General features: G+C 41.6%; 1 protein-coding gene across 1 annotated transcript in view; it reads left to right on the top strand.

The window, feature by feature from the left end:
• dtr (defective transmitter release) overlaps positions 1 to 25,412 on the top strand; it is a 675,513-nt gene that overhangs the window by 629,910 nt on the left and 20,191 nt on the right. The window contains exon 11 of the mRNA XM_090385868.1: positions 7,644 to 7,720. Coding sequence (XP_090241994.1) covers positions 7,644 to 7,720 — 77 coding nt within the window. The remainder of the gene's footprint in view (positions 1 to 7,643; positions 7,721 to 25,412) is intronic.

Below are 25,412 nucleotides of genomic sequence, written 5' to 3'. Positions count from 1 at the left end.
TGAGACTATTTTTGATATTCTACTGGGAATTTAGTAAACTACCAGCGTTTTTTATCTGTGTCCTTTGTTGCTAGACCTATAATGGTCACCATGTGGCTGGCGGCAAGGCCATAGAGAGGCACTGATATAAAGCAGTGGCCACGTCGGTAGTTTGCACTTGACTGGGGAGGTTCCCAAACCGTGTTAAAACCGAGCAGGAAGTTTGCTCCACCAAACTGTGCTGATAACTGCTGTATGTTATATTATGTGTGTATTAACTGCTTTATGTGTACATTAAACCAGAAGCAATGAATTCAGTGACCCCCCCCCCCCGCCGCCATAAACTTTTCCTGGCTGACTGTGAACTCTTTACCTATGCATTCCCCGGAATTACTAATGCCACTATCGCCTCCGGCGCCCCAGGAAGCCCCTATGAGAAGTGATCTTGCTCTACTGGGAGCATTTTCACACTAGGCTATTTCCCCCCCCCACACCCCCTTAGTGACCGAAGGGGATAGCACAAAACTTCAATAACCACCTGTGTGCCTCCAAATTCAACCACAGATTTGTGGAGGACATTGTCCGACAGCATTTTCAGTGCCCTACCAGATAATCCGAACATACGCCCGATAAACCGAACTGTCCTGGTTATCCGGAATTCGCTAAATGGAAGGGAAAACAGAAAAAATTATGGAATCCTTGATGCAATCACAAAGTGACCACCTCGACATTATTGACAAGACAGAAGATATGGAGGACACCCGATCATGGGCCTCACAAGCCAAGCGAAAAAATAAGCGAGTGACCCGCTCCCAGACCGAGTCTAGAGAGCAGCCCACCACACAGCATCTCAAAGGGAAACAAACAACGATGACAAACAACAGGAACCACCCCTGAACCACACTCTTCCAGAGGGCTCCGTCTGTGAGAAAACATTCATTTTGAAAACGGCCCTTGAAAATATATTCAAAGAGAACCCTAACAGGATCTCCTTCGGACTGAGGTCTCAAATTGTGACAATATTTCACAAAATGAGGACAATTCTCCATGTTACATACTTAGAAAATGAGAGAATAGCTACACGGCTACAAACGAAATGTTGGGCAAACAAAATGCCACAGCGCGCCCCCACATATGCCCAAGCACTGAGGAATATACCAAACGAGGCAGAGAAAACAAACAAAGTGGAAATCCAACAAAAGAAAGTATTATTGAAAACCCCGAACATCGTCATACTGAGACCCACGGGAGAAGAGAGACACAGTGAACAAATAAAGCAAAAAGACATAAACAATCTCAAAGAGGACTTCGAAGACACTAAGGTAAAATCTATCCGGAAAACAAGAAGTCCTGGTATCGTAACTGAGACGGAAAGCAAGGAGGAAGCCGAGGGGATAATAACGAACCCCAAGCTAAATACCCTGGGACTCATGGCAGAGACCCCAAAAAAGAAAGGCCCATCAATAGTTATTTTCAATGTGGACCAAAATCTACAACCACAACAACTCACGGAAGAAATATATAGAAGAAACCTAAAGAGCCACCTACCGAATCAAGAAGGGGCTACACTGCTGACCCCAAAATACAGAACCCAGTCAAAAACAAATGGAGGATATAACTGGACAGTTGAGCTGACTCCGCCTGCCTGGCAGCTCCTAAAAAACCAAAGCAGGATTTTTGTCGAGTGGAGCTGCCTCCGTTTTAGAGAGCATGTGGCCACTGACGTGCTTTAGATGTTGCAAATATGGCCACACCACTCACACCTGTGCCCAAAAGGAACCAACCTGTGGCCACTGCTCAGAGAGGGGACATGATTTTAAGAGCTGCCCCAACAAAACTAAGGAACCCATCTGCACCAATTGCAAAAGCCTCAGAATGGATCACAACTACTCCATCCGAGACTCAAACTCTCCCACTTACCTCAAAGTAAAAGGCACCTACCAACAAAGAATCGATTATGGGAATACAACATAAAAAATACAATTGCGGCGTACTAAAGATACACCAACTAAACGCCCACCCAGCTCAATCGGTTGTTGAGCAGGTACGACTCCAAGCAGATGAGGATAATGCCGACATTATCATAGTCCTAGAACCGTATACCAATCAGAAACAAGTAAGGGGATACCCGCTCAATTATAAAATTGTTCAAAGCAACGAAGACACCCCCTGGGCAGCAGTACTAGTAAGAAATCCAGAGATAACGGTTACAAAGATACCAAAACTTTGCACGCCCTGGGCAGCCTGTGCCCATATAATATGCTCCATACGCAGCTACTACATAATAGCCCTCTACTGTAGGCCTGGAGTAGAAATCGACTTTAACATATCTACAATCAGTACAGACAACCCTGGTAGGGCATAAAATCTTGATTGGAGCGGATGTTAACTGCCGATCACCTGTCTGGCACAGTGCCAAACCTGACCGCAGAGGAACCTCAAATGGATGGAAACTAGAAGACTTCCTAGCAAATTCAATATTTACAGTCATAAACCAGCCGTTCTGCCTCCCAACATATTGTAACATGCTATGGGAAGAAACGATCGACATAACTTTAACGTCCAGAAATATAGATACAAACGTTACCCACTGGACTGTACAAAACGCGTGGACTACATCTGACCACTGAACCATCACTTACAGCATATAAAGGAATCAGGCTAGAACAGTCGCCACTAAATACCTGTCAAACAGATTCGCAATCGGGAAAGCAAATTGGGACGCCTACTGCAATTTCTTATCCACCCAAGTAAGACAGTACATGGAGGACTTGGACAGACAGGAGACCGAAGGTGAAAGGATAGACCCCAGCCAGTTCACACAAGATATAACCTGCATAATCATCAATGCAGTGGAAGCGTCCATGACAAGGAAAATTCCGATGACGGGAGCAATGCCGTGGTGGACCCCGGAGCTGCAAAGAATGAGAAGACAAGTACAGGATAAAAGAAAGCAGTATCAAAGGGCACGAAGAACATGGCCCCAGGCAGAAGTCGCGGAACTGAGACAACAATATAGACAGATCCGAAACTTTTATACAGAAACTATTAAGAAAAACAAGAAAACATCCTGGGAACGACTTGTCCAAGTAACAGGAAATACTGAACCCTGGGGAGTGGTGTATAAAATCACCACAAACAAACTCCCTAGAGGCGAAGTGATGACTGCAACAAAGACAGCGCAAGGAACACTCACTGCAACATGACAGGACTCAATAAAGAACATACTCAGCAATCTAATCCAAGACCCACCAGGCATACTAATAGAGAACCAGAAAGCCATCTGCCAAGCAAACAAAGAATATGAGACCCAACAACTAGAACCCCCTTTCACAGCCAATGGACTACAAGAAGCGGTATCACAAACCAGGAACAAAAAGTGCCCTGGCCCCGATCTCATCGAGTTGGAAATGGTCAAGAAAGCAGCGGAGGTTATGCTGGACCTCCTGCTCCAACTGTACAGCACCTGTATCAAAGAGGGCCAGTTCCCCACCAGCTGGAGGACAGCCAATCTAAAACTGATCCTCAAAAATTGAAACAGACACCAGGAAAATCCCAATTCATATAGACCCATAGCCTTATTGTCGACACTAAGCAAGCTTTATGAAAGATTATTACATAAAAGGATCCACAACCACTATAATGAGGCAAACCTGGATTCACCCAAGCAATATCGCTTCAAATCGGGATCTTCAACCATAGATGCTGTCCAAGGCCTAATCACCAAAGCGATGCAGTGTACCAAGAAATGTTTCCTTGTCATAGCCATCGACTTTGCTGGGGCGTTCGACACCCTCTGGTGGCCGAGCATCCTTTGCAGGCTCAAGGCAGCGAGAACACCAAGCAATTTGTACAGGATCATCAAAACTTATCTCTTGGACAGAAACGTCCAAGTAATAACGCCCTACAAGAAATTGACCTAGCCGGTCCGCAGGGGCTGCCCTTAGGGATCTGTCCTGGGGCCGCTCCTGTGGAATATAGTGTTTGACGAGTTCCTCACCATGGACCTGGGGGAGGTGGAGGCCCAGGCCTTCGCAGATGACCTCATACTGACGGTCGTGGCGGATTCCAGACAGAATCTTGAAACGCTTGCAAACCAAGCCCTTGAAACTTTGCAGGACTGGGCAAAACTACACACCTTAACAATCTCACCAACGAAGACAGACTCAGTACTATTGAGAGGGAGGTTAAACCTTAGAAGACCACCACAAATCAAGCTGGCAGGACAAACAATCAAAATGTCAACGCAAATTAAATATCTCGGACTGATCATTGATCGGAACTTATCATTTAAACCGCACCTAATCTATCTAAAAGAGAAACCGCGGAAATACACAACGCTCGTTGCCAGAGTTACACGCAAGGACTGGGGGCTAAACAGGAGAACCCTGTCCCTGTATTATAAAGCCATCTTCATCCCGATAATAACATATGGATCTCCCATATGGTACAAGAAAGCAGGAACAGCAGTGAATAAAAGGATACTGGACACGATCCAATGCAACATATTATTAACAAAAAAAAGAGCATGTAACACGGTTAGTACGAGTGCCCTACAGGTCCTTGCGGGGACCCTGCCCTTGGATTTAGAGGTAACCCGCTGCGGACTTATGTATCTACTAGCCAAAGGAACCCAAACCACCTACAACAGTCTTACCATTGACATCACCAATAACAGGAAAAACGAGAAACAAAAAATAGTGGACCACCTCGTACAAATTTGGCAGAGAAGATGGACAGAGATGGAAAACGGAGCGGTAAGAAAAAAATTTATTCCCCAAGTAACCAAGCTGTATCCCAAGGCTCCCGCATGGCTGTACTCAGGCCTAAACGCTACTTTTCTACTCACCGGCCACAGGCCTTTCAAGGCCAAATTAAATGCCATGGGCATAATCGAGGAATCACACTGTCTCTGCGGCGAACTAGAAACATGGCATCACGTTATGCATCAGTGTGAAATATATGAAGACATCAGATGTCAAATGATCACGAGAATTAAATATATCCCTAACACCCAGGAACACCATCTCCTGGACACACCAGAAGAATTTGTGGCCTTTAGTCGCTTTCCCAAGGACGTCTTCTCCAGAAGAAAACTACAAATAGCCATCCACCAAGGCCAACAGGAGTAATGAAACCAAATATGAATACCAAGGAATACGAGAAACTAAGGACGGGGATATCAAACAATGATTGATGACCATTGGAATATTGCCACCCAAAGTTGAGAACGGAATGCCACCCGTTGAAGATAACAGAACCCACCTGATAGGGAAGTAAAAAAAAAAAAAAAGCTATCACACAATCAGAGAAGGATGCTGAACCAAAGAAAGAGGAACACAGGTATGCGGCTTGCCCCATGAGTGACAATGAAGAGAAACAGACGTGAGACAAAGGCCATATTGGAGACCTGAAGTGGGCACTCTAGCCCTCTTCACCTATAATTCCTAACTCCCCGGGAGGAGGGGAAGGCCACACGGTCCCCCCTTCTCGCCATCCCCTGTTTCCTCTCTGGTGGGGCATGGGCATGCCCCACTGAAACTGGGGCCGCCTTCTCTATTGGCTTCATACTTCTGCCTTTCCCTCCCCTCTGTCTTCACGCTAGCGGGGGTCCCACACATCAAAATTAATACATCAAAACTGCCATACGCCCAGAATTCGGCCTAAGAAATTAAAGCAATAATATCCCCACATCAACACAAATAATGAAAATCACTTTATTTTATTTTCTTGATGACCATTGGAATATGCCACCCAACGTTTTTTTTTTTTTGGTCCTAGCCGCCGAAATCTTAGGAAACTAAGCGGCAGGACCTGCTAGAGTAAACAAAGTCTACGGAGTTCCTGGCCTGCCTCCACGGTGCGTAAGTGGGGCAACGTTGGATCCCAACAGGGGTCCAGCGGCTAAATGGCCAAAAGAACAACGGTACACGACATTACACGATCCAAGATCCATACACTTTTAAATCTCTGGCATTTACAGTGTACTGTAATACACCACAGCGTAAACTACGCGGAGATGGGGGGGAACCCCTGGTGCCGCTTGACCCTAAAAACACTTACACTTACACTCAGTATAGTAGAAAATGAAAAAGACGTAGTGATAATTATGCAGTCAGATATGGAGTTCTCTGAGCAGTGCAGGCACGTTGCCAGGGCAGCCTGCCTGTCCATCTGTTATTATTATTTATTATTATTATTAGCTGTATGGTGCAAGGAAGCCTGAGGCTTATGCTGCACCAGCCAAAAAAAAAAAAAAAAAAAAACCCGAGTTACCCTGACAGAGAGAGAGAGAAATGTAGAAGGGAATCACCAAGAAAGAGAAGAATGATGATATCCAGCTCAGCACCTTGGGTGTGCCAAGCCCATACTCACCAGATGTGAGCCCCTGGGGTTATGAAATGGGTAGTTTAAATAAATTCAAGGGAGAACTAGAGAAATTCTTGGAGAAATGGGTGGGTTTTTTTTTTTTTTTCTGTACAATGCTCTATAAGCTTGTTTCCTTGTATTATTTGCCAATACTAATACTTACTCAGTTTGGCTCTTCTGATTGAAAATTTAGAAATGCTTGTGATTTCTGAAGAGGGGAAAAGTCTGCAACAGTATCTTCCCTGAAGTAATCATAATCAGTCGTTGGTGGTGTCAGATATCCACTAAAATAGAAAAATCCTAGTTGTGCTAATGTTAGAGGATATACCGTACTGGTAAATAACCCTGTGGATTAATACAGAATGTTTATGCTGTCAGTGAAATTTATTTTCAACCATAGAGTATAGATTTAAAAAATCTTTGTTTCCTCTTTTTTTTTTTTTTTTTTTTCTTATAAAAAAAATAAGAAATCTGCTTTCCAAAATCCAACAGTTAGTAGCTATATGAATATAGGTCTAGGGGAAAGAGATATTAGTAGCTATATGAATATAGGTCTAGGGGAAAGAGATATTAGTAGCTATATGAATATAGGTCTAGGGGAAAGATATTTCCTTGTTGTGGAGAGTAAAAATGGAGGGCTACAGGAATGGTTGAGGGTACAAAGAGATATTCTTAAAGGAATATATTTCAGTGGAAGATCTAATTCGGGTGTTAAGTATATTAAATGGTTGATCAAATTAATATGGTGAACATATTTTCTCTTTCTAGGATGAGGTAAAAAAAAAAAGTTGAAAGTGGAACACTAATTCAAATTAAGGAGAGATAATTGTAGGATAGGTGTAAGAATATTTGCCTTTAGTCAAAGAGCTTAACCTGACATTGTTCCAACTGCTGGAACAAGTTTCCATCTAGTCTTTCTTGTGTTATTTCCCTCAGAGAGCTTATATAGATTTAAAGAGGTATTATTAGATAAATATGGAAGAATTAAATAAAATATAAAACTAAGGAAGCATTTTATTTTATTTCATCTTTATTTTTCTTGTGAGTTACTTTTTGATGTATATGTTCCATTAGATTTTCTTCCTTGCATCATTTTACCATTTTAATACTAAGATGCACTTAGTTTATCTGAAAACGTTGCATGAATAATATAAATGTGAATATAATATAAATGTGTAATATGTGTGGTGCATGAATACTCATGGGTATATATATATATTTTAATATATATAACTATTATAAATTATTTAATGTACATAAATTTAATTAAATATATATGTTGATTTTTTCTTTAGATGGGTATGATGATAAGAAGGATGATACTGAATATTTGCAATGCAGTTTGAAAGATAAATATAGTAATAGAAATCAGGTAATGATAAATCATAATTTCCCCAGATAATTATTATTATGTATGTATACTAAATTTTATATAGTATGAACCAGAGCTGTGGTGCTCAATACGTTCTACGTTGATATCAATATTTGTAAAATAATAAGAGAAGTTTACCTCAATATAGTATGTAGAACACTTCTGTATGATCCTCTCCATATATTAAAAGGGAAAAATAAGAATAATGTAAGTTTTTCAATTTTTCCGTTTTCATTTTTGGAGAGGATCGTACGGAAGTGTTCTACGTACTATATTGAGGTAAACTTCTCTTATTATTTTACAAATACTAAATTTTATGTATAGTATCATGTTACACATGATGATAAATACAACACATGAAAAGTAACAAATTCAGGAGCTCCCCAACTTACATAATACTCGACTTTGCACAAGTTTTTCCCGGCTGGTGCAAACTGAAAAAAATATGGAAATGTATTTTACGTATGTAGGGATAAATGGAGGTATTGTGAAAATATCGTAATGTGAACCCAATAACATATTGTTTTGTTTTTTTTTTTTAAATTCGTTCCAAGTCCCAGGAAATTGAAAATTTCACTATATTACTAAGCTGTTTATCTCTCTAAAAGGTCTAAGCTGTTTATCTCTCTAAAATCATATTTATAATGGAAATTGCACTACACTTTTATCGTTATCATATGTTCCTGTTATAAGAATCAATTTTGAATGCTTTTGTGATATTTTGTAATGCACATTTCTGGAGGTCACGACCAAAAAACAATAAAAACAATTTACACTTTCCGGTTTATTGGGCTTTTCTGTTAGCGCAATCTATTATAAACGGTTAGTAAACCTGATCTTATTGCAGATCACCTCGCTGGTGCCTAGTCTCCAGACACTGTAATTTGCAAAACTTAAGCCTTTCTTCGTAAGAGCACCCAGTTGTTCCATTCACTAATCTTGTTGCCCTTCTCTGTACTCGTTCCAGCAGCTCTACATCCTTCTTGAAATGAGGCCTCCAGACCTGTATACAATACTCTAGGTGTGGCCTGACCATTGCCTTATACAAGGGAATAATCACCTCTTTATCCCTGCTAGAAAAAATCCTATATATCATTGACAATACACCATGAGCTACTCTTGCAGCCCATCTGCACTGCTCAGAGAACTTCATATCTGCCTGCACAACCACCCCCAGGTCCCTTTCATTCTCTACCACTGTCAGTGTAGTACCACAGAGTTGATACATTGCTCTGGGGTTGCTGTTTCCCATGTGTAGTACTTTACATTTGTCAATGTTAAACTTCATTTGCCACCTCTCAGCCCATCTGCTCAACCTTTCCAGATCCTGTTGCAGCAGCATAGTGTCAGTAGTGCCCTTGACAACCCTGCCTACCTTTGTATCGTCTGCAAACTTCGACATTAAGCTTGATATACCATCATCAATATCATTTATGAATACAGAAAACAATAATGGACCCAACACTGAGCCCTGAGGGACTCCACTAATAACATTAGTCCACGACGAGCAGTGTCCATTGATTACCACTCTCTGTCTTCTCCCCCTCAGCCACCCCTTTATCCACAGCAGCAATTTGCCTCCAATGTCACACTGCTCCAATTTGTGCAGCAGTCTTCCATGTGCAACAGTATCAAAAGCCTTTCTAAGTTCCAAGTATATAATATCAAAGTTATTCCCTGCATCCAGTTCCTTTGTGACTGCATCATAGTATCCAATCAAATTGGTCAGGCAAGACTTCCCCTTAACAAAACCATGCTGTGTCCGAGCTATAACTGAAGTCTTGTCTAAATGATCCTGCAGTGCTTCTTTAACTAGTGCCTCCATTAATTTTCCTGGAACAGAAGTTAAACTCATAGGTCTATAATTAATTGTGTCAGCCTTTGATCCTCCTTTGTGAATTGGGGTCACGTTTGCACATCTCCAGTCTGTTGGTACCTCCCCTGAGTCCAAGGAAGCTCTCATAATTATGGCTAAGGGTTTGCTTACTTCCTTTGCTGCCTCCTTTAATATAACTGGATAGATCCCATCCACCCCGGGTGCCTTTCTTGTGTTTATCTTCAACAATTTCTCCTCCACTTGACTCTCATTTATTACAAGATTCTCCAGCTTACTGCTTGAGCTGAATATACCTCTGGCTTTCCCCTCGCTAAATAACTCCTCATGTGTGAATGTCGATGCAAAATATTCATTTAGTTTGTTAGCTACCTGAGAAGGATCATCAACAGTTTAAAGGATTACTAATAGTCCCACCATCGTGAAGGTGCAAGCAGAGGATTTGGCTTTCACAGACCGTCCGGACTTCGCCGAAATTGGGTCCACTTTGACTTGACTGTCACCCGAATATCAGTTCCATCAGCGTTTTAGACTCCCAGGTAGCAAGTACAGCTTGTCTGGCATATCTGAGAATATCTGTGACAACCTCAAGATCCGAGCGAGCTGAAGAACAGATGTTCTTTGGTTATAATGGTAGTGGGTTGTGGGCTGCAGCCATTTGGTTTCTCCTCCTCACGAGCAGTGCCTGTGCATAATCTGAGAAGGCTTGATACTCCTCCCTCGTGTCTTGGAGGTGATGTTCTTGTCCCTGTGGTAAGTAGTGGATTCTGGTGAGTAAAACAGCATGTAGGTCTTCATAGAACCGGCAGTTATACATAAGGTGCTGCCAGCTCTCCAGCCCCCTGCAAGTGCAAGTTGGATCATCCTGGATCCCAAGTAGCGACAGTTTGGCATTAATCGCTCCATGTCCAGTTAAGAAGTAAGTTACTTGTAGACCTGGGGAGAACCAGTTTGATGAGGTTGGGTAGTTTTGTTCATGTTGGGTAGAAACTTCTTTGTGATCTCTCCCTTTTGAGAGTTTTATGTCAATAGTTTACTATTGACGTAAAATACTGTTGCTGGTTACATCAATAGTGAACCCCAGAAAAGTCTGTGGGGTACCTTTGTTTAGGTAGTGCAGTAGGCCGCGTCGTATGATTTCTAAGTCCAGCGGGAGAGTGCTGGCAAACACCTGCAGAGCATGGGTGCTCACAGTGCGGCAAGCACTAGTGATGGTTAGGAGGATGGATCTGTGTTATGTCTGTTTACTGCTGTTGTAGTTTTTTTAAACCATGCGCCGGATGCGTAGGTAATGATCAGAGTGAAGATAGTTTTGTAGAACAGTTGGAGGACTTGCTTTTTCAAGACCCATTCTTTATGCGTGACCCTGACAACCATGGCTGCGTAGCATCTTATTTTTTCACAGAGATATTTCAGATGTTCCTGAAATGACAGGTTTTGGTCCAATATCACGCCTAGGTATTTCAATTGGTTGGAGAATTTGATTGTTTCCTGCCCAATTTTTATTTGTGGAGGTCACCTAAGATCAAGATGTCCCTTTAGTAGGATGGAGTTTGTGTTTGTGGGGGATATTTTGAATTGATTTCTGTTTGCCCGTTCTTGGAGAGTGGTCAGGGCTCGATTTTCGAGAACCTCTAACGCTACCCTTGAGTTTGCCTGTATAGTCAGAATGAGATTGTCTGCAAATGCCTGAGATAGTACTTCATGGAGATTGATGTTAAGAAAGGTGTCCAAGACAATATTACACTGTAGTGGGCCAAGGACCGAACCTTGAGGGCAGCCCCGATGGATGTGCCTGGAGTGTGTGCCATAGGGGGCGGTGACTTTGATGATTCTGTTGCTTAGGTAACTTTTGATGGCGTTATAGAGGTTTTCCGGCATGTTGGCTTCGTGCAGCCTTGCCAGTACTCTCGGCCACCAAAGTGAGTCGAACACTCCAGCGAAGTCCATGGCTATCACTAGGAAGTACTTTGTATTACATCTGTTTACCTTTGTCAGGAGGTGAGTTAAGGCGTCCACGGCAGAGGTTCCCTGCCTGAAGCTGAATTGGTTTGCTGAGGCCAGGCGTGCCTCATCATGTTTGATCTGTGTGTAGAGTAGTCGTTCAAATAGCTTATTGATAACTGTCAAAAGTGCAATGGGCCGGTAGGAGTCCGGAAGGTGTGGTGGCTTGGTTAGATTCTTTAGAATGAGTTTAACGTTTACCATCTTCCAGGAAGTCGAGAAGTTATCTTCTCTGAGACAGAGGTTATATAGATTTAATAGTAAGTTCGGAGCGTACTCTACCATTTTTTTTTTGATAATTTCGGCTTCCAGAAGGTCCAGTCCAGGGCATCTATTTCCCTTTATTAGGTCTGCTGCTTTGCTGATCTCTTCCATGGTGAAAGGGTGCTCTTTTGTTGCCATTTGATGAATCTCTTTGGCCTGGCAAACTCGGGTCTGTTCTGTTGTCATTGTTTGTATCTCTGGATGAAAGGCAGCGTTAAGGATATTGTTGATGGTGTGTTCCCAAATGATAGTCAAGTATCCTTGGGGCATTTTAGTGGCTTAAACTACTTCCCTTGTGGGGAGTTTGTCAGTGATGAGCTTGTATAGAAGTCCCCAAGTGTCCTTGTTTCCAGTGGTGAAGACCAGGTGCTCCCAGGATTGGTTTTGCTTTCTTTAATTTGTGCTGTATAGGCGTTTCTCGCCTCTTTGTAGCTCTGTCGTAGGGTTTCAATTTCCGCTGCCGGCCAGGATGCCTGGCACGCTGGAAAGCCTTTCTTCTTTCCTGGGCCTCCTTCCTGAGTTGCTGGAGGTTTTGATTCCACCAGGGCACTGCCCCTGGTGTTGGATTTTTCTTCCTAATGGCTGTGTCGCTGGCTTGTTTATGATTTCAGTCATTTTAATTTGGAGGATTCTTGTGTCCTCGATACGTTGGATTTCTCTCTGTCGTTGTTGTATCCTATTCCGTAGGGTGGTCTGGAAGAGTTCCCAGTCTGCCTTTGCTATGGTATATCTTTGGGCGGTTTGTCTGTTCACAAGTACTGTGGCCAGTGATTTGTTTAGACTGGCCGTAATGGCACGATGATCAGACGTTGTCCAGGCCTCACAGACTGTCCAATTGGAAATGTTGTTGGCAGCATTCCTTGTTGCCATGGTGACGTCTATAGTGGCCTCACATAATTTTTTGCAGAATGTAGGCAGATTGTTGGGTAAGTTTAGTACAGTTAATGTTGAGGTTGCCAGGAACTCTTCCAACCTGGTCCCGTTTCTGGTACCCTGTCTATCTGGTGTATGGCTGTGCCACATTGGCAACCGGCAGTTAACGTCTGCTCCCACAATGACTTTTGCTCATCGCATATCGCTAGCCAGACTTAGGTACCTTACTGCAAAGTCGATATCCTCATCCGGAAGGCAGTAAAGGGCTATGACATAAAACAGTCCCAAGGCCATGGTGAGCTGGGCACATGCGGCCCAAGATGTGCATAGCTGAGTGATTTTAGTCACCGTTATATCTGGGTTTCTTACCAAGATGAGGTGTCATCCCCCGTTTGGACTAATTTGTATGTTATGGGATAGCCCCTGACAGCCTTCATATGTACATATGGTTCTTGTAGTATTACTACATCAATTGTTTTCTTCTTCCGCCTTGACTCTATGTGCATTGATCTGCATGAATTTTACCTCTGTGATGTTATATTTTTTAGGATGTGTTCCCATAGTTGAGTCTTGATTGGAAACTCTGCTTTGAGGTATGTAGGACATTGACCATCTCTGATTGACTGCGTGCTATCTAACTCTAAATTCTTGCAGTTTGCACAGGTTTTGTCGGTGTTTTTGTTTGGGCAGTCACAGAAGGTGTGACCTTTTGCCAAACAATGCCCACACGGTGGAATTGTCTGGGTGCATATGTGAATTGTGTGCCCAAATTTGCAGCACCTGTAACATTTGGGCACAGTCACATGCCCCCGAAAGCGGTGATTGCTGCAGTTAACATAGATTCTGTTCTGGGTGCTTAAAACCCTCCATGCCATGGGTGCCTGTAGATTTCTTTGGAATAGCTCCTCTAATAGTTGGTCTGGGGTAAGGTCTTTGGCCAGGTCATATATTATGATTGAAGGGCCTCGTTTTTTGGGTGCAGCAGCAGTTAGTCCTGGTTCAGGTATTTTCGGATTTTCTGTTATTCTTTGTGCTTCCTTTCTTGTTTCCGTTTCTATCAGTAGTCCGACATTCCTTGTTTTCTTTACGGCCTTTATTCTTGTTGTCTTAAATTCTTCATTTAGATTAGTCATTATTTGGGATTTGAGTTGTTCACTGGACTGGTTGTCATCAGGTTTTGTTGGTTGTAGGACCACTAAGTGTGGTTGTTTAGGTAGGGTTCGGGTGCTTTGCTGGCCACTATCGAGTCACTTGCTAGTGTCCTCAGCGCTTGTGCATACGATGGAGTGCGCTGTAGCATTTGTTTGTCTCCATCCATGTTTCATGCTTCCAATATTGCCTCTGCCTTCTGTAGTTGGCCGAATGTGTTCATTAAGATGGCTTTGAGATCTGTTCATTAAGATGGCTTTTTATTCCATTGGTATAGGAGTTCTGCTCATAGTACGGATGTTATTCTGCTGCTGTTTTCCTTCATCAGATTTTCTAAGGCTGTTCGCAGCAGTAATGTTTGTTCTGGAAGTATTGTCGGATCGAGTTTAGCATTTTCTGAAGGCTTGGGTTGGTCATCTGTCCTCCTGGGTGTTCATGCTGATTCTTTATTTCTCTGGCACTCTGGTTTTCTGGTCAAATTTTGGTACTGTTCCATTTTTATTTTTTCTTTTGGCAATTGGTCTATGATCCTCGGCCTCTTCCTGTCTCTCTTCAGTTTGGCTGAGGGTGCCAATCTCAATGACTTTCGTGTCATTTTCATGCATTTTATTTGTTTTTCCAGATAATCTTAATTGTCTAGTTTATCAAGGTGCTCCGTGTTTTCCTACACAGGTCTCTTTGGGAGTCGCTGAATGATGCCTCACCCGAGTTCGTACGTTAATTTGGAGAGGTACACTCCTGTCTGTGTGTTTTTCCTTCCCCGACCGAAACACATGGGGGGAACAGCCGAGGGTAGAAATTCCCCTAGAATGATAGGAAAATTTTCCTTAGTGGTTTCTGAGGACACTAACGATGATGTTCAGATCAAAAAAGTTGGAAAATGCACGAGAGAGAAGTTCCACTTCACCATGAAAGTTTATGGCAGAGAGGGTTGGGAAGGAACAGTCACTGAACTCATAGTTTTCAATTAAAGGTCAACTTAGTCACAAGAAAGTTGGGGCTCTCGTTCAGCCCAGGGAATTAGTGGGGGGATCCTTCCCCAGTCAAGGGCCAGATCCTAGCGTGGCAGCCGCTTTATACCAGAGCACTTCTCTATTTTCCCTTCGCAAGCCACATGGTGACCATACAGTCTTGTAAACAAAGGAAAACTGAGAATAACACTAGTATCTGGTGTAAATTTCTCACCAAGGCACTCCAATAAGGTTAGTCTTCTTGTGGGAATACACTGTAGCGCTTACACTGTTGATTAAACATGTTTTTTTTTTTTTTTTTTTTCTAATTTCCAACGTTCAGTTTCTTGATAGAAATGTCATGAAATCTCCTCAGGCACTGTAATCGGCTGATACGTATTTTGCTTAAGTAAACAATATTCCCTGTGGGAACGGGGTTATTCTTCAAAGGGATAGAGAAATGAAGGTCGATCTCTGTTGCAGGTGCATGAACGTAGAGTGTCTTCATTTGCACGTTAACCCTTCAGGCAATTATTCTAGCTGCTATTGTACGTTGCAGGGTTATCATGTTGAAGGGATGCGAGCTTCCATATAGAGAATTTAGAAACAAATATGGATATAAAAAATTACCTTATCATATTAGACATCAGAAGGCACTTGAATTGGATCATGTATGACATCTCGATTCTATCAGTATAAAAATTCCATACTATGGAGAAAGAGATCACTTAAAAACACAAATATGCGGAGCACTGATTTAACCAGCCGCACTACTGAACATCAGAGGTTTAGTAGCATTCATTAGCTTCTTATTTTGAATTTAACCAGCAAATTTTGGAAGTTACGACTCTCAGTGTTGGTGCCAATAATGTTCAACTAGCCACCATATTGTAGTCGATATAGCTTAACGTACATATATCTCGAACTGATAGCATAAGGTATAAAGTAAAACTAGATAGTGTAATACAAAGCACTCTATTAGGAATCTGTTAGCTTTTTATAGTATTATCAATTAATCAAAAATAATATTAATCTTATTAAAATTCATTGTTAATTAAATTGTAATTAAATGCAAATCATGACCCAGACTAGAGCTGCAAAGAAAAGAGCACAGACTACAGAGAATGCTGTGACTCGGCGGAGAATTGAAGGGGACGATTCTTCAATGCATCACAGTCTCAAAAAATGTGCAAAATGTGAAATGTTTGCCTACCTTTCTAAAACAGGGCATGATCTAGCCAAGGAGTATGCCTTTGTGTTTGCTAGGTGTCTAGAGTGTCAAGAAATTAGGCGCCAACTCAGCGTTCTGATAGGTGTCTATGAGAGCGTGAGGTGTAGGGTAAATGCCATCGAAGAAATTAATATGAGGAACCCATCAAGCTCCCTGCTGCCCATCTCAATGGCAGAGCTCACTCCTGTGCATCAGACAAAACAGAGGCAATCTCCAAGGCAGAATGCACTGGTTCCAAAGGAACTAGTTATTGTTGGTGGCTCTATTGTCAGGGAGATGGGGAATATACTATGCAAGAAAGACAGATGGAACAGGACCAGAGTATGTCTGCCAGGGGCAAAAGTTGATGATGTTGTAGAGTAGATATCATCTTTTAAGGGCACAAAAGGTGATGTTGTTGTACACGTTGGAACCAGTGACAGTAAGAGATCTGCAGATTTACTCAACAAGTACAGTTCAATATAGAAAAAAAGTCGTGGGCTAGGGTTGAATGTGAAAGTGTCTGCAATTCTGCCCAGACACGATAGGAGGAAGTAGGCCGTGGAGAGATTGTGCAAGGCTCAAGGGGTAGAATTTTTTTTTCAGCCTGGTCTGTACTTGACAGGAGAGACTGCTTCTACAGGGATGGGATACACTTAAATAGAAAGGGTGCAAGAATATTTGCTGATGCTATTGAGGCAGTGTTAGCTGGGTCGGAAAACTGTTAGTTTGGGGGGATACACAGACTAAAAGGTTAACAGTGACTGCAGGCAGAGGCAAAAGTGATTCTTGCACTACTTCTGTTAGAATGAGCAGCAGCTTGGAAAGCATGGTAATGAAGATTTCCAGGGCTGCTGGGAGTCATAGTGGAACAAGTAAATACATGGGCTGTGTTAGGGTAACTAACAGTAGGAACAGGTGCATTTATATTTGCATGTACACCAATGCTAGGAGTATAGTTAATAAATTTGATGAGTTTGAAGTGCTAGTCAAGACATCAAAGGAAGATATTGTTGGGATATCAGAGACATGGTGTCGCACAGATATAAGCAGTTCAGAATTGGAATTTGAGGAGTATAATGTGTACAGGAAGGAAGGGGATACGCTGTTAGTTAAGAAGCATATAAAATCTAAGGAAGTGCATCCAATTGATGTTGCTGGACAATGCAGTGTTGTGTCTGTTTGGTGTGAAATTAGCACTGGGAAAGGAAAAATTTATATTTGTATTTATATATGTGCTTAGGCCTAATGAATCTGATGAGTATAATGAGCAATTGTGCAGAGAAATAGAGTGGGCTTTATGAAAGAAAAAGCCCTTCCCTTTAGCCTTGATGATAGTTACATCTTTAAGTAACTACCATCAAGGGGATTTTAACTTTCCAGATATTGACTGGAACTTGTGGGTTGGTCACTTGCAAACTAGCAAGACTTTTGTGGATTTACTGGATGATTGGTTTCTACAGCAGCATGTTCAAGAGGCAACCAGAGGGAGTAATACTCTTGTTCTGATTATAAGCAGTGATTATGCATGCATTAAGAATTTGCAGATAAAGGAACAACTGGGTGACAGTAATCACAATTTACTGATATGGGAATTACTTAAAGATGTAACTACCATCAAGGCCTAAGGGAAGGGCTTTTGCTTTCATAAAGGTGACTACATTGGTCTCAGACAGTTTTTAAATTCTGTAGAGTGGGATCAACTGATGATGTTACCAACGTTGAATTCTAAATGGGAAGCCTTCAGGGACTTAATTTTGGAAGCTACTAGACTTTTTATTCCAACTAAGAAAAACTGTTCAAGGTTTAGGCTTAAATGGATGTCAGATGAATTAACGAGGCTCGTTGAAAAGGAATAGAATATATGGGATGCATATAAAATATCAGGCGACACAGAAGCCAATGGCAGGTATAAACTAGTCTGTAATTAAGTCGCAAAGGAGGTTAGGCAAGCAAAGGCAGATTATGAGAAATCTTTGGCAAAGGATACAAAGAAAATCAGCAAAGAGTTCTTTGCTTATGTAAACTCTAGAAGGAAAGGGATGAATCAGATTGGACTACTTAACATGATTGGGTTGACTATTGATGATCATGCTCAGGTAGCTGATAAACTGAAAGAGTATTTTGCATCTATTCACATGAGACATTCAATGAGGGGAGTGCCAGAAGTTTATCAAATGCTAACAGGGAGCTAAGTGATTTTGTAATAACTGAGAGCAGACTAGAGGAGAAATTGTTGAAGTTAAACATAAGGAAGACAGCTGGGGTGGATGGGATCTATCCAGTTATATTAAAGGAGGCAGCAAAGGAAGTAAGTAAACTCTCAGCCATAATTATGAGAGCTTTCTTTGAATCAGGGGAGGTCCCCATGGACTTGAGGTGTGTAAATGTATCACCAATTCACAAAGGGGGTTCACAAAAGGTGACACAAGTAACTACAGACCTGTTAGTTAAACTTGTGTTCTGAGGAAAATAATGGAATCACTGGTTAAAAAAGCATTTCTGGATCATCTAGATAGGACTGCAGTAATAGTTAAGACACAGCATGGGTTTGTTAAAGGAGGTCTTCTCTAACCAATTTGATTGGATACTATTATGTGGTCACAAAGGAACTGAATGCCAAAAATAATTTTGATATCATATACCTGGATTTCAGGAAAGCTTTTGATACTGTTGCACATGGAAGACTGCTGTACAAATTTGAGAGGTATGGCATTAATGGTACATTGCTACAATGGATAAAGGGATGTTTGAGTGGGAGACGAAAGAGTGGTGGTAATCAATGGACACTGCTCTTCGTGGACAAATGTTAGTGGAGTTCTCCAAGGTTTGGTGTTGGACCCATTGTTGTTTTGTATATTTATCAATGATATCGATGAAAGTATATCAGATTTAATGTCCAAGTTTGCAGATGATACAAAGGTTGGCAGGGTTGTTAACGACAGTAAAGACAGTATGCTGCTCCAACTTAGATAAGTTCGAAAAATGGGCTGAGAAATGGCAACTGAAGTTTAACATTGACAAATGCATACGGGTAGTGATAACCGAAGAGAAACATACCAACTCTGTGTTACTACTCTCAGGGAAGTGGAAAGTGAAAAAGATCTGGGGGTAATTGTGCAGTTAAATATGAAGTTCGCTGAGGAGTGCAGAGGGCTGCCAGGGCAGGTCATGGAGTCTTGTTAATGATATATAGGAATTTTGATAGCAGGGACAGGAAGGTTATTATTCTTATTTGGTATTTTTTTTAGGAGCATCAACAACTAAGGCCATATTGCTCCAGGGATATGTGGTAGTCATTTCCTGACCTTTCCGAATCCTCCGTATTTGTTGGTCACGGGCTCGAACCCTGGTCTAATCAAGAAGGTTGTGCTACGCACTTCTGCTCCTGCCCATATGAGGCGCCAGGACAGGTCAGGCCACACCTATAGTACTGTGTACAGGTCTGGTGGTCTCATTTTAGGAAGGATGTAGAGTTCCTAGAATGAGTACATAGAAGGGCAACAAGATTGGTGAGGGGAACAAAGGAATGCTCTTACCAAGAATGGCTTAAGTTCTGCAAATTGCAGTGCCTGGAGAGTAGGCGCCTGCGAGATGATCTGATTGAGGTGTATAAGACTTTGAATGGGTTGAGCAAGCTGAATCCTGATGGGATTCTTCGCCTAGCTCAGACCAAGAACCTGAGGGGGCACAGTATCAAATTGAGGAAAGATAGTTGTAGAATAGATGTGCGGAAATTTGCTTTTAGCCAGCGGGTAGTTGATTGGTGGAACAGACTTCCATCTTTTCTTATGGAAGTTGATAGCCTAAATAAATATAAGCCTGAGCTGGACAGGCATTTGGAGCAAATGGAAGGATGAAATAGGAGATTGTGTTTTTTTTTTTTTTTTTTTTTTTTCTGCTGATGCTGTAAAGCTTGCTTTCTTGCATCGTATGCCTCTTCTAATGCTAAAGTGGAAGAATACTGACAATACTGAAATTTGCCTTTAGTCAGCAGGTAGTTGATTGTCGGAACAGGCTTCCATCTTTTGTTGTGGAAACTAATAGCCTAAATAAATTTAAGGCTGAGCTGGATAGGCATTTTGAATGAATGGAGGGGTTGAAATGGGAACATTTTTTTTTTTTTTTTTTTGGCTGATGCTGCATAAGCTTGCTTTCTTGCATCGTATGCCTCTACTAATGCTAATGTTCATCCTACGTATCTAGATGATTTTAATTCGAACGTAAGAGTCATATTTCTACCGCCAAACACAACTTCACTCCTCCAACCTATGGATCAGGTTATTTTGAATATAAAAGCATACTATTTATGCATAAAATTTGCACAGGCATTGTCTGCAGTAGACAGTAAGAAAAATTTTACGTTAAGAGATTTTTCGAAATCTTACAATATTTACCATGCCAAGAGAATATGCCCACAGCATGTAAAAGGCTTCGAAGGGTTTGAAAAAGGCAAATCATATAAAGAGGTTACAGATAAGATTGTAAAGGTTGCAGCGCTACTTCAGTTGGAAATTGATGCCAAAGGTGTGGAGGAGTTAATAGAGGAAGAAGAGAAGGAATTATCTAATGAAGAACTTATTAACTTGCAGGCAGCGATAGTGAAAGAAGAAAATGTGGAGCTGAGATGCTTCATCCCCAGAGAGAGATGGCAATGACATTTCATGAAATTGCATTGGCAATAGCAAGGTTTGAGAAGGTGGATCCCGACAGTGAACGATTCTTAAAAGTTAACACTGGGAAGAATGATATGCTTACTTGCTACAAAGAAATCTACAATGATAAGAAAAATGCCACCGTCCAGTCATCCATTAATATGTTCTTTCGTAAGGTTGAGTGGCCGACCCATTCTAAACCTCCACAGCGGCGTACTTATCAGCTGAAGATGTCAATTCTGGCAATGATAATAGACAGGTAAAACTTACTGACATTATGCCTGTCTCCTCTCTTTTTTTGTAATTTTATAATTTTGAAATTTTTTAAATTGCATGCTTTTGTAATTTTTCCTGCACATGAGATAAAAAATTGAATAAATATAATTAATAATTCTAATCACATGTTCATCAAACATTTCTCTTTTAATTCAATCAATTCAGTGAGTGCTACACAAGCATGGGGGAAATTTCGACTTACGTAGAGTTCTGCAGAATGCAACCCTTATGTTAAAAGGGAAGTGGCTGTATAGTTTCTCTGAATAATTATTAATAATATCCATAAAAATGGTTCCCAAGCAAAAATTTGCTTGACTGCATCTAGTTTTTGCTATTAGCATTAGCATTAGTAGAGGCATTTGATGCAAGAAAGCAAGCTTATGCAGCATCAGCCAAAAAAAAAAGAAAAAAAAAAAAAAACCCACTTCCACTTCACCCCTCTGTTCGTTCAAAATACCTGTCCAGCTGAGCCTTAAACTTATTTAGGCTATCAACCTCCACCACAAGGGCCGACCGGGCTAGCCGAGTGGGTAAAGTACCTGCCCGGCAACCCCAAGGTCGCGGTTTCGATTCCCACCTCGGGCTTGGATCAAAGTACTGCAAAAACCTTGGGAGGTGCAATATGGCCACAGAAGCCGATGCGCCAACAACTACCAAATCAAAAAAAAAAAAAAAAATCCACCACAAGGGATGGAAGTCTGTTCCACCAACCAACCACCCGCTGGCTAAAGGCAAATTTCCGCACGTCTATCCTACATCTGTCTTTCCTCAATTTGAATTTATGCCCTCTCAGGTGATTTTTCTGAGCTTGAGGAAGAATCCCATCAGCATTGAGCATGCTTAAACCATTCAAGGCTTTATACACCTCTATCAGATCACCTCGCTGGTGCCTAGTCTCCAGACACTGTAATTTGCAAAACTTAAGCCTTTCTTCGTAAGAGCACCCCTTTGTTCCATTCAACAGAGAAGGGCAACTAATCTTGTTGCCCTTCTCTGTACTCGTTCCAGCAGCTCTACATCCTTCTTGAAATGAGGCCTCCAGACCTGTATATAGTACTCTAGGTGTGGCCTGACCATTGCCTTATACAATGGAATAATCACCTCCTTATCCCTGCTGGAAAAATTCCTGTATATCATTGACAATACTCCATGAGCTACTCTTGCAGCCCGTCTGCACTGCTTAGAGAACTTCATATCTGCCTGCACAACCACCCCCAAGTCCCTTTCATTCTCTACCACTGTCAGTGTAGTACCACAGAGTTGATACGTTGCTCTGGGGTTGCTGTTTCCCATGTGTAGTACTTTACATTTGTCAATGTTAAACTTCATTTGCCACCTCTCAGCCCATCTGCTCAACCTTTCCAGATCCTGTTGCAGCAGCATAGTGTCAGTAGTGTCCTTGACAACCCTGCCAACCTTTGTATCGTCTGCAAACTTGGACATTAAGCTTGATATACCATCATCAATTTCATTTATAAATACAGAAAACAATAATGGACCCAACACTGAGCCCTGAGGGACTCCACTAATAACATTAGTCCACGATGAGCAGTGTCCATTGATTACCACTCTCTGTCTTCTCCCCCTCAACCACCCCTTTATCCATAGCAGCAATTTCCCTCCAATGTCACACTGCTCCAATTTGTGTAGAAGTCTTCCATGTGCAACAGTATCAAAAGCCTTTCTAAGATCCAAGTATATAATATCAAAGTTATTCCCTGCATCCAGTTCTTTTGTGACTGCATCATAGTATCCAATCAAGTTGGTCAGGCAAGACTTCCCCTTAACAAAGCCATGCTGTGTCTGAGCTATAACTGAAGTCTTGTCTAAATTATCCTGCAGTGCTTCTTTAACCAGTGCCTCCATTAAATTTCCTGGAACAGAAGTTAAGCTCACAGGTCTATAATTACTTGTGTCAGCCTTTGATCCTCCTTTGTGAATTGGGGTCACATTTGCACATTTCCAGTCTATGGGTACCTCCCCTGAGTCCAAGGAAGCTCTCATAATTATGGCTAAGGGTTTGCTTACTTCCTTTGCTGCCTCCTTTAATATAACTGGATAGATCCCATCCACCCCGGGTGCCTTTCTTGTGTTTATCTTCAACAGTTTCTCCTCCACTTTACTCCCAGTTATTTCAAGATTCTGTAGCTTACTGCTAGAGTTGAATACACCTCTGGCATTCCCCTTGCTGAATAACTCCTCATGTGTGAATGTCGATGCAAAATATTCATTTAGTTTGTTAGCTACCTGAGCAGGATCATCAACAGTTGACCCATCAATATCAAGTGGACCAATCTGATTCATCCCCTTCCTTCTAGAGTTTACATAAGTAAAGAACTCTTTGCTGTTTTTCTTTGCATCCCTTGCCAAGGATTTCTCGTAATCTGCCTTCGCCTGCCTAACCTCCTTTGTAACTTGGTTGCATATCAACTTGTATCTATCATAGGCTTCTGTGTCATGTGTTAATTTGTAAGTATCCCATGCATTTTTCTTCTCTGCCATATGCCTCATTAGTTCATCTGACATCCATTTTGGCCTAAACCTTGAACAATATTTCTTAGTTGGTATGTAAAGCCTAGTAGCTTCCAAGATAAGTTCTTTGAATGCTTCCCATTTTGAATTTGCTGTTGGTAACATCATCAGTTGGTCCCACTGTATAGAATTTAAATATTGTCTCAGTCCATCGTAGTCGCCTTTACGGAAGCAATAACCCTTCCCTTTACCCCTAATAATGGTAGTTACCTCTTTGAGTAAATCCCACTTCAGCACACTGTGATCACTGCCACCTAGTGGTTCATTTATCTGCAGATTCTTAATGCATGAAGAATCACTGCTGATAATCAAATCAAGAGTATTACTCCCTCTAGTTGCCTCCCGAACATGCTGATGTAGAAAACAATCATCCAATAAATCCACAAAAGCTCTGCTAGTGCGTGAGTAACCAGCCCCCAAATTCCAGTCAATATCTGGGAAATTAAAATCTCCCATTATAAGACTCTCTGATTTACTGGCCCACTCTATTTCCCTGTACAGTTCCTTATTATACTCATCAGAGTCATTAGGCCTATAGCACACTCCTACTCTCAATTTTGATCTCCCAATGCTTATGTCACACCAAACTGACTCAACACTGCACTGTCCAGCGATGTCAACTGGCTTCACTTCCTTGGTTTTTATGTGTTTCTTAACTAATAGCATAACCCCTCCCCCCTTCCTATCCTGTCTATCCTTTCTGTAGACGTTGTACTCCCCAAATTGCAGTTCTGCATCCCTTATATCTGTGTGACACCACGTCTCTGATATCCCAACAATATCTGCCTTTGATGTTTTGAGCAATACCTCAAATTCATCAAATTTATTTACTAAACTCCTACCATTGGTGTACACACAAGTATACCTGCACCTGTTTCTATTCTTAGCTACCCTAACACAACCCATGTGTTTACTTGTACCGCAATGGCTCCCAGCAGTCTCTGAAATACCATGCATCTTGTTTTTCAGGCTTCTGCTCATTCTAATAGAAGCAGTGCAAGAATCTCTTTCACCTCTGCCAGTGGCTACTGTCAATCTATTGGTCTTTGTCTCCCCCCAAGCTAGCAGTTTTCCGACCCACCTAACACTGCCTCGATAGCATCAGCAAATATTCTTGCACCCTTTCTATTTAAGTGTATCCCATCCCTGTAGAAGCAATCTCTCCTGTTAACAAGTATGTTCAGTTTAAGTACCATTTTGATGTGACTGGTGCTTGGATTTATAGTATTATACACCTTCTGCACTTTCTTTCTTCCAAAATAATATGGTATTCTCATACTGATATCCTAAAGTTCAGTCATAGTTTATGAACAAACTATAAATTATATTACAACTACAGGTGGTGCCTCCATAGCCAGGTGGGCAGGGGCAGCAGTGCATAGCACATGCTTCTTGATTAGACTGGGGTTCAAGCCTGTGACTGCCAAATGCAGAGAATGGGGAAAGGTCAGGGAATGACCACCGCATATCCCCGGAGCAATATGACCTTAGTTGCTAATGCTCCTAAAAACCAAATAACAAACAAACAACAATAACTACAGCTGTAACTGTGCTACCTAGTACCACTGGAGACATTGATCAAAATTAAAATAGAATTGCAACTGATTGACGGCAGTGTGGTAAGGAGGAAACATGGATAAATGGTTGAGATTAAATATGTGCCCACTTATATTAGTAATAGTAACTATAGCTCCCATTCATAACTTTTTGAATGTAAGCATGTGGGAACTTCAGAAACATGTTAACTGTACAGTAAATCCTCCAGTTTCAAGAGAAATGGAATGGACATCTGTGGAAAGGCGAGGGCTTCATGAACTTTGTGATGGAGGGAACAGTCAAAAAGAAGAGACCCTGAGGGAGAGTGAGGAAAACTCTGATGAATTTAAAAATGATGGTAGATATGATGATGAGGAAGACTGAGGATAAGAAGATATGGAGAAGTGGT

Source organism: Mastigoproctus giganteus, chromosome 12 (genome assembly GCF_048544385.1).
Source record: "Mastigoproctus giganteus isolate SK-2022 chromosome 12, ASM4854438v1, whole genome shotgun sequence".
NCBI classification, from domain to species: domain Eukaryota; kingdom Metazoa; phylum Arthropoda; class Arachnida; order Uropygi; family Thelyphonidae; genus Mastigoproctus; species Mastigoproctus giganteus.
Note: the sequence above shows the minus strand (reverse complement) of the source record. Positions and strands in the feature narration are given on the sequence as shown.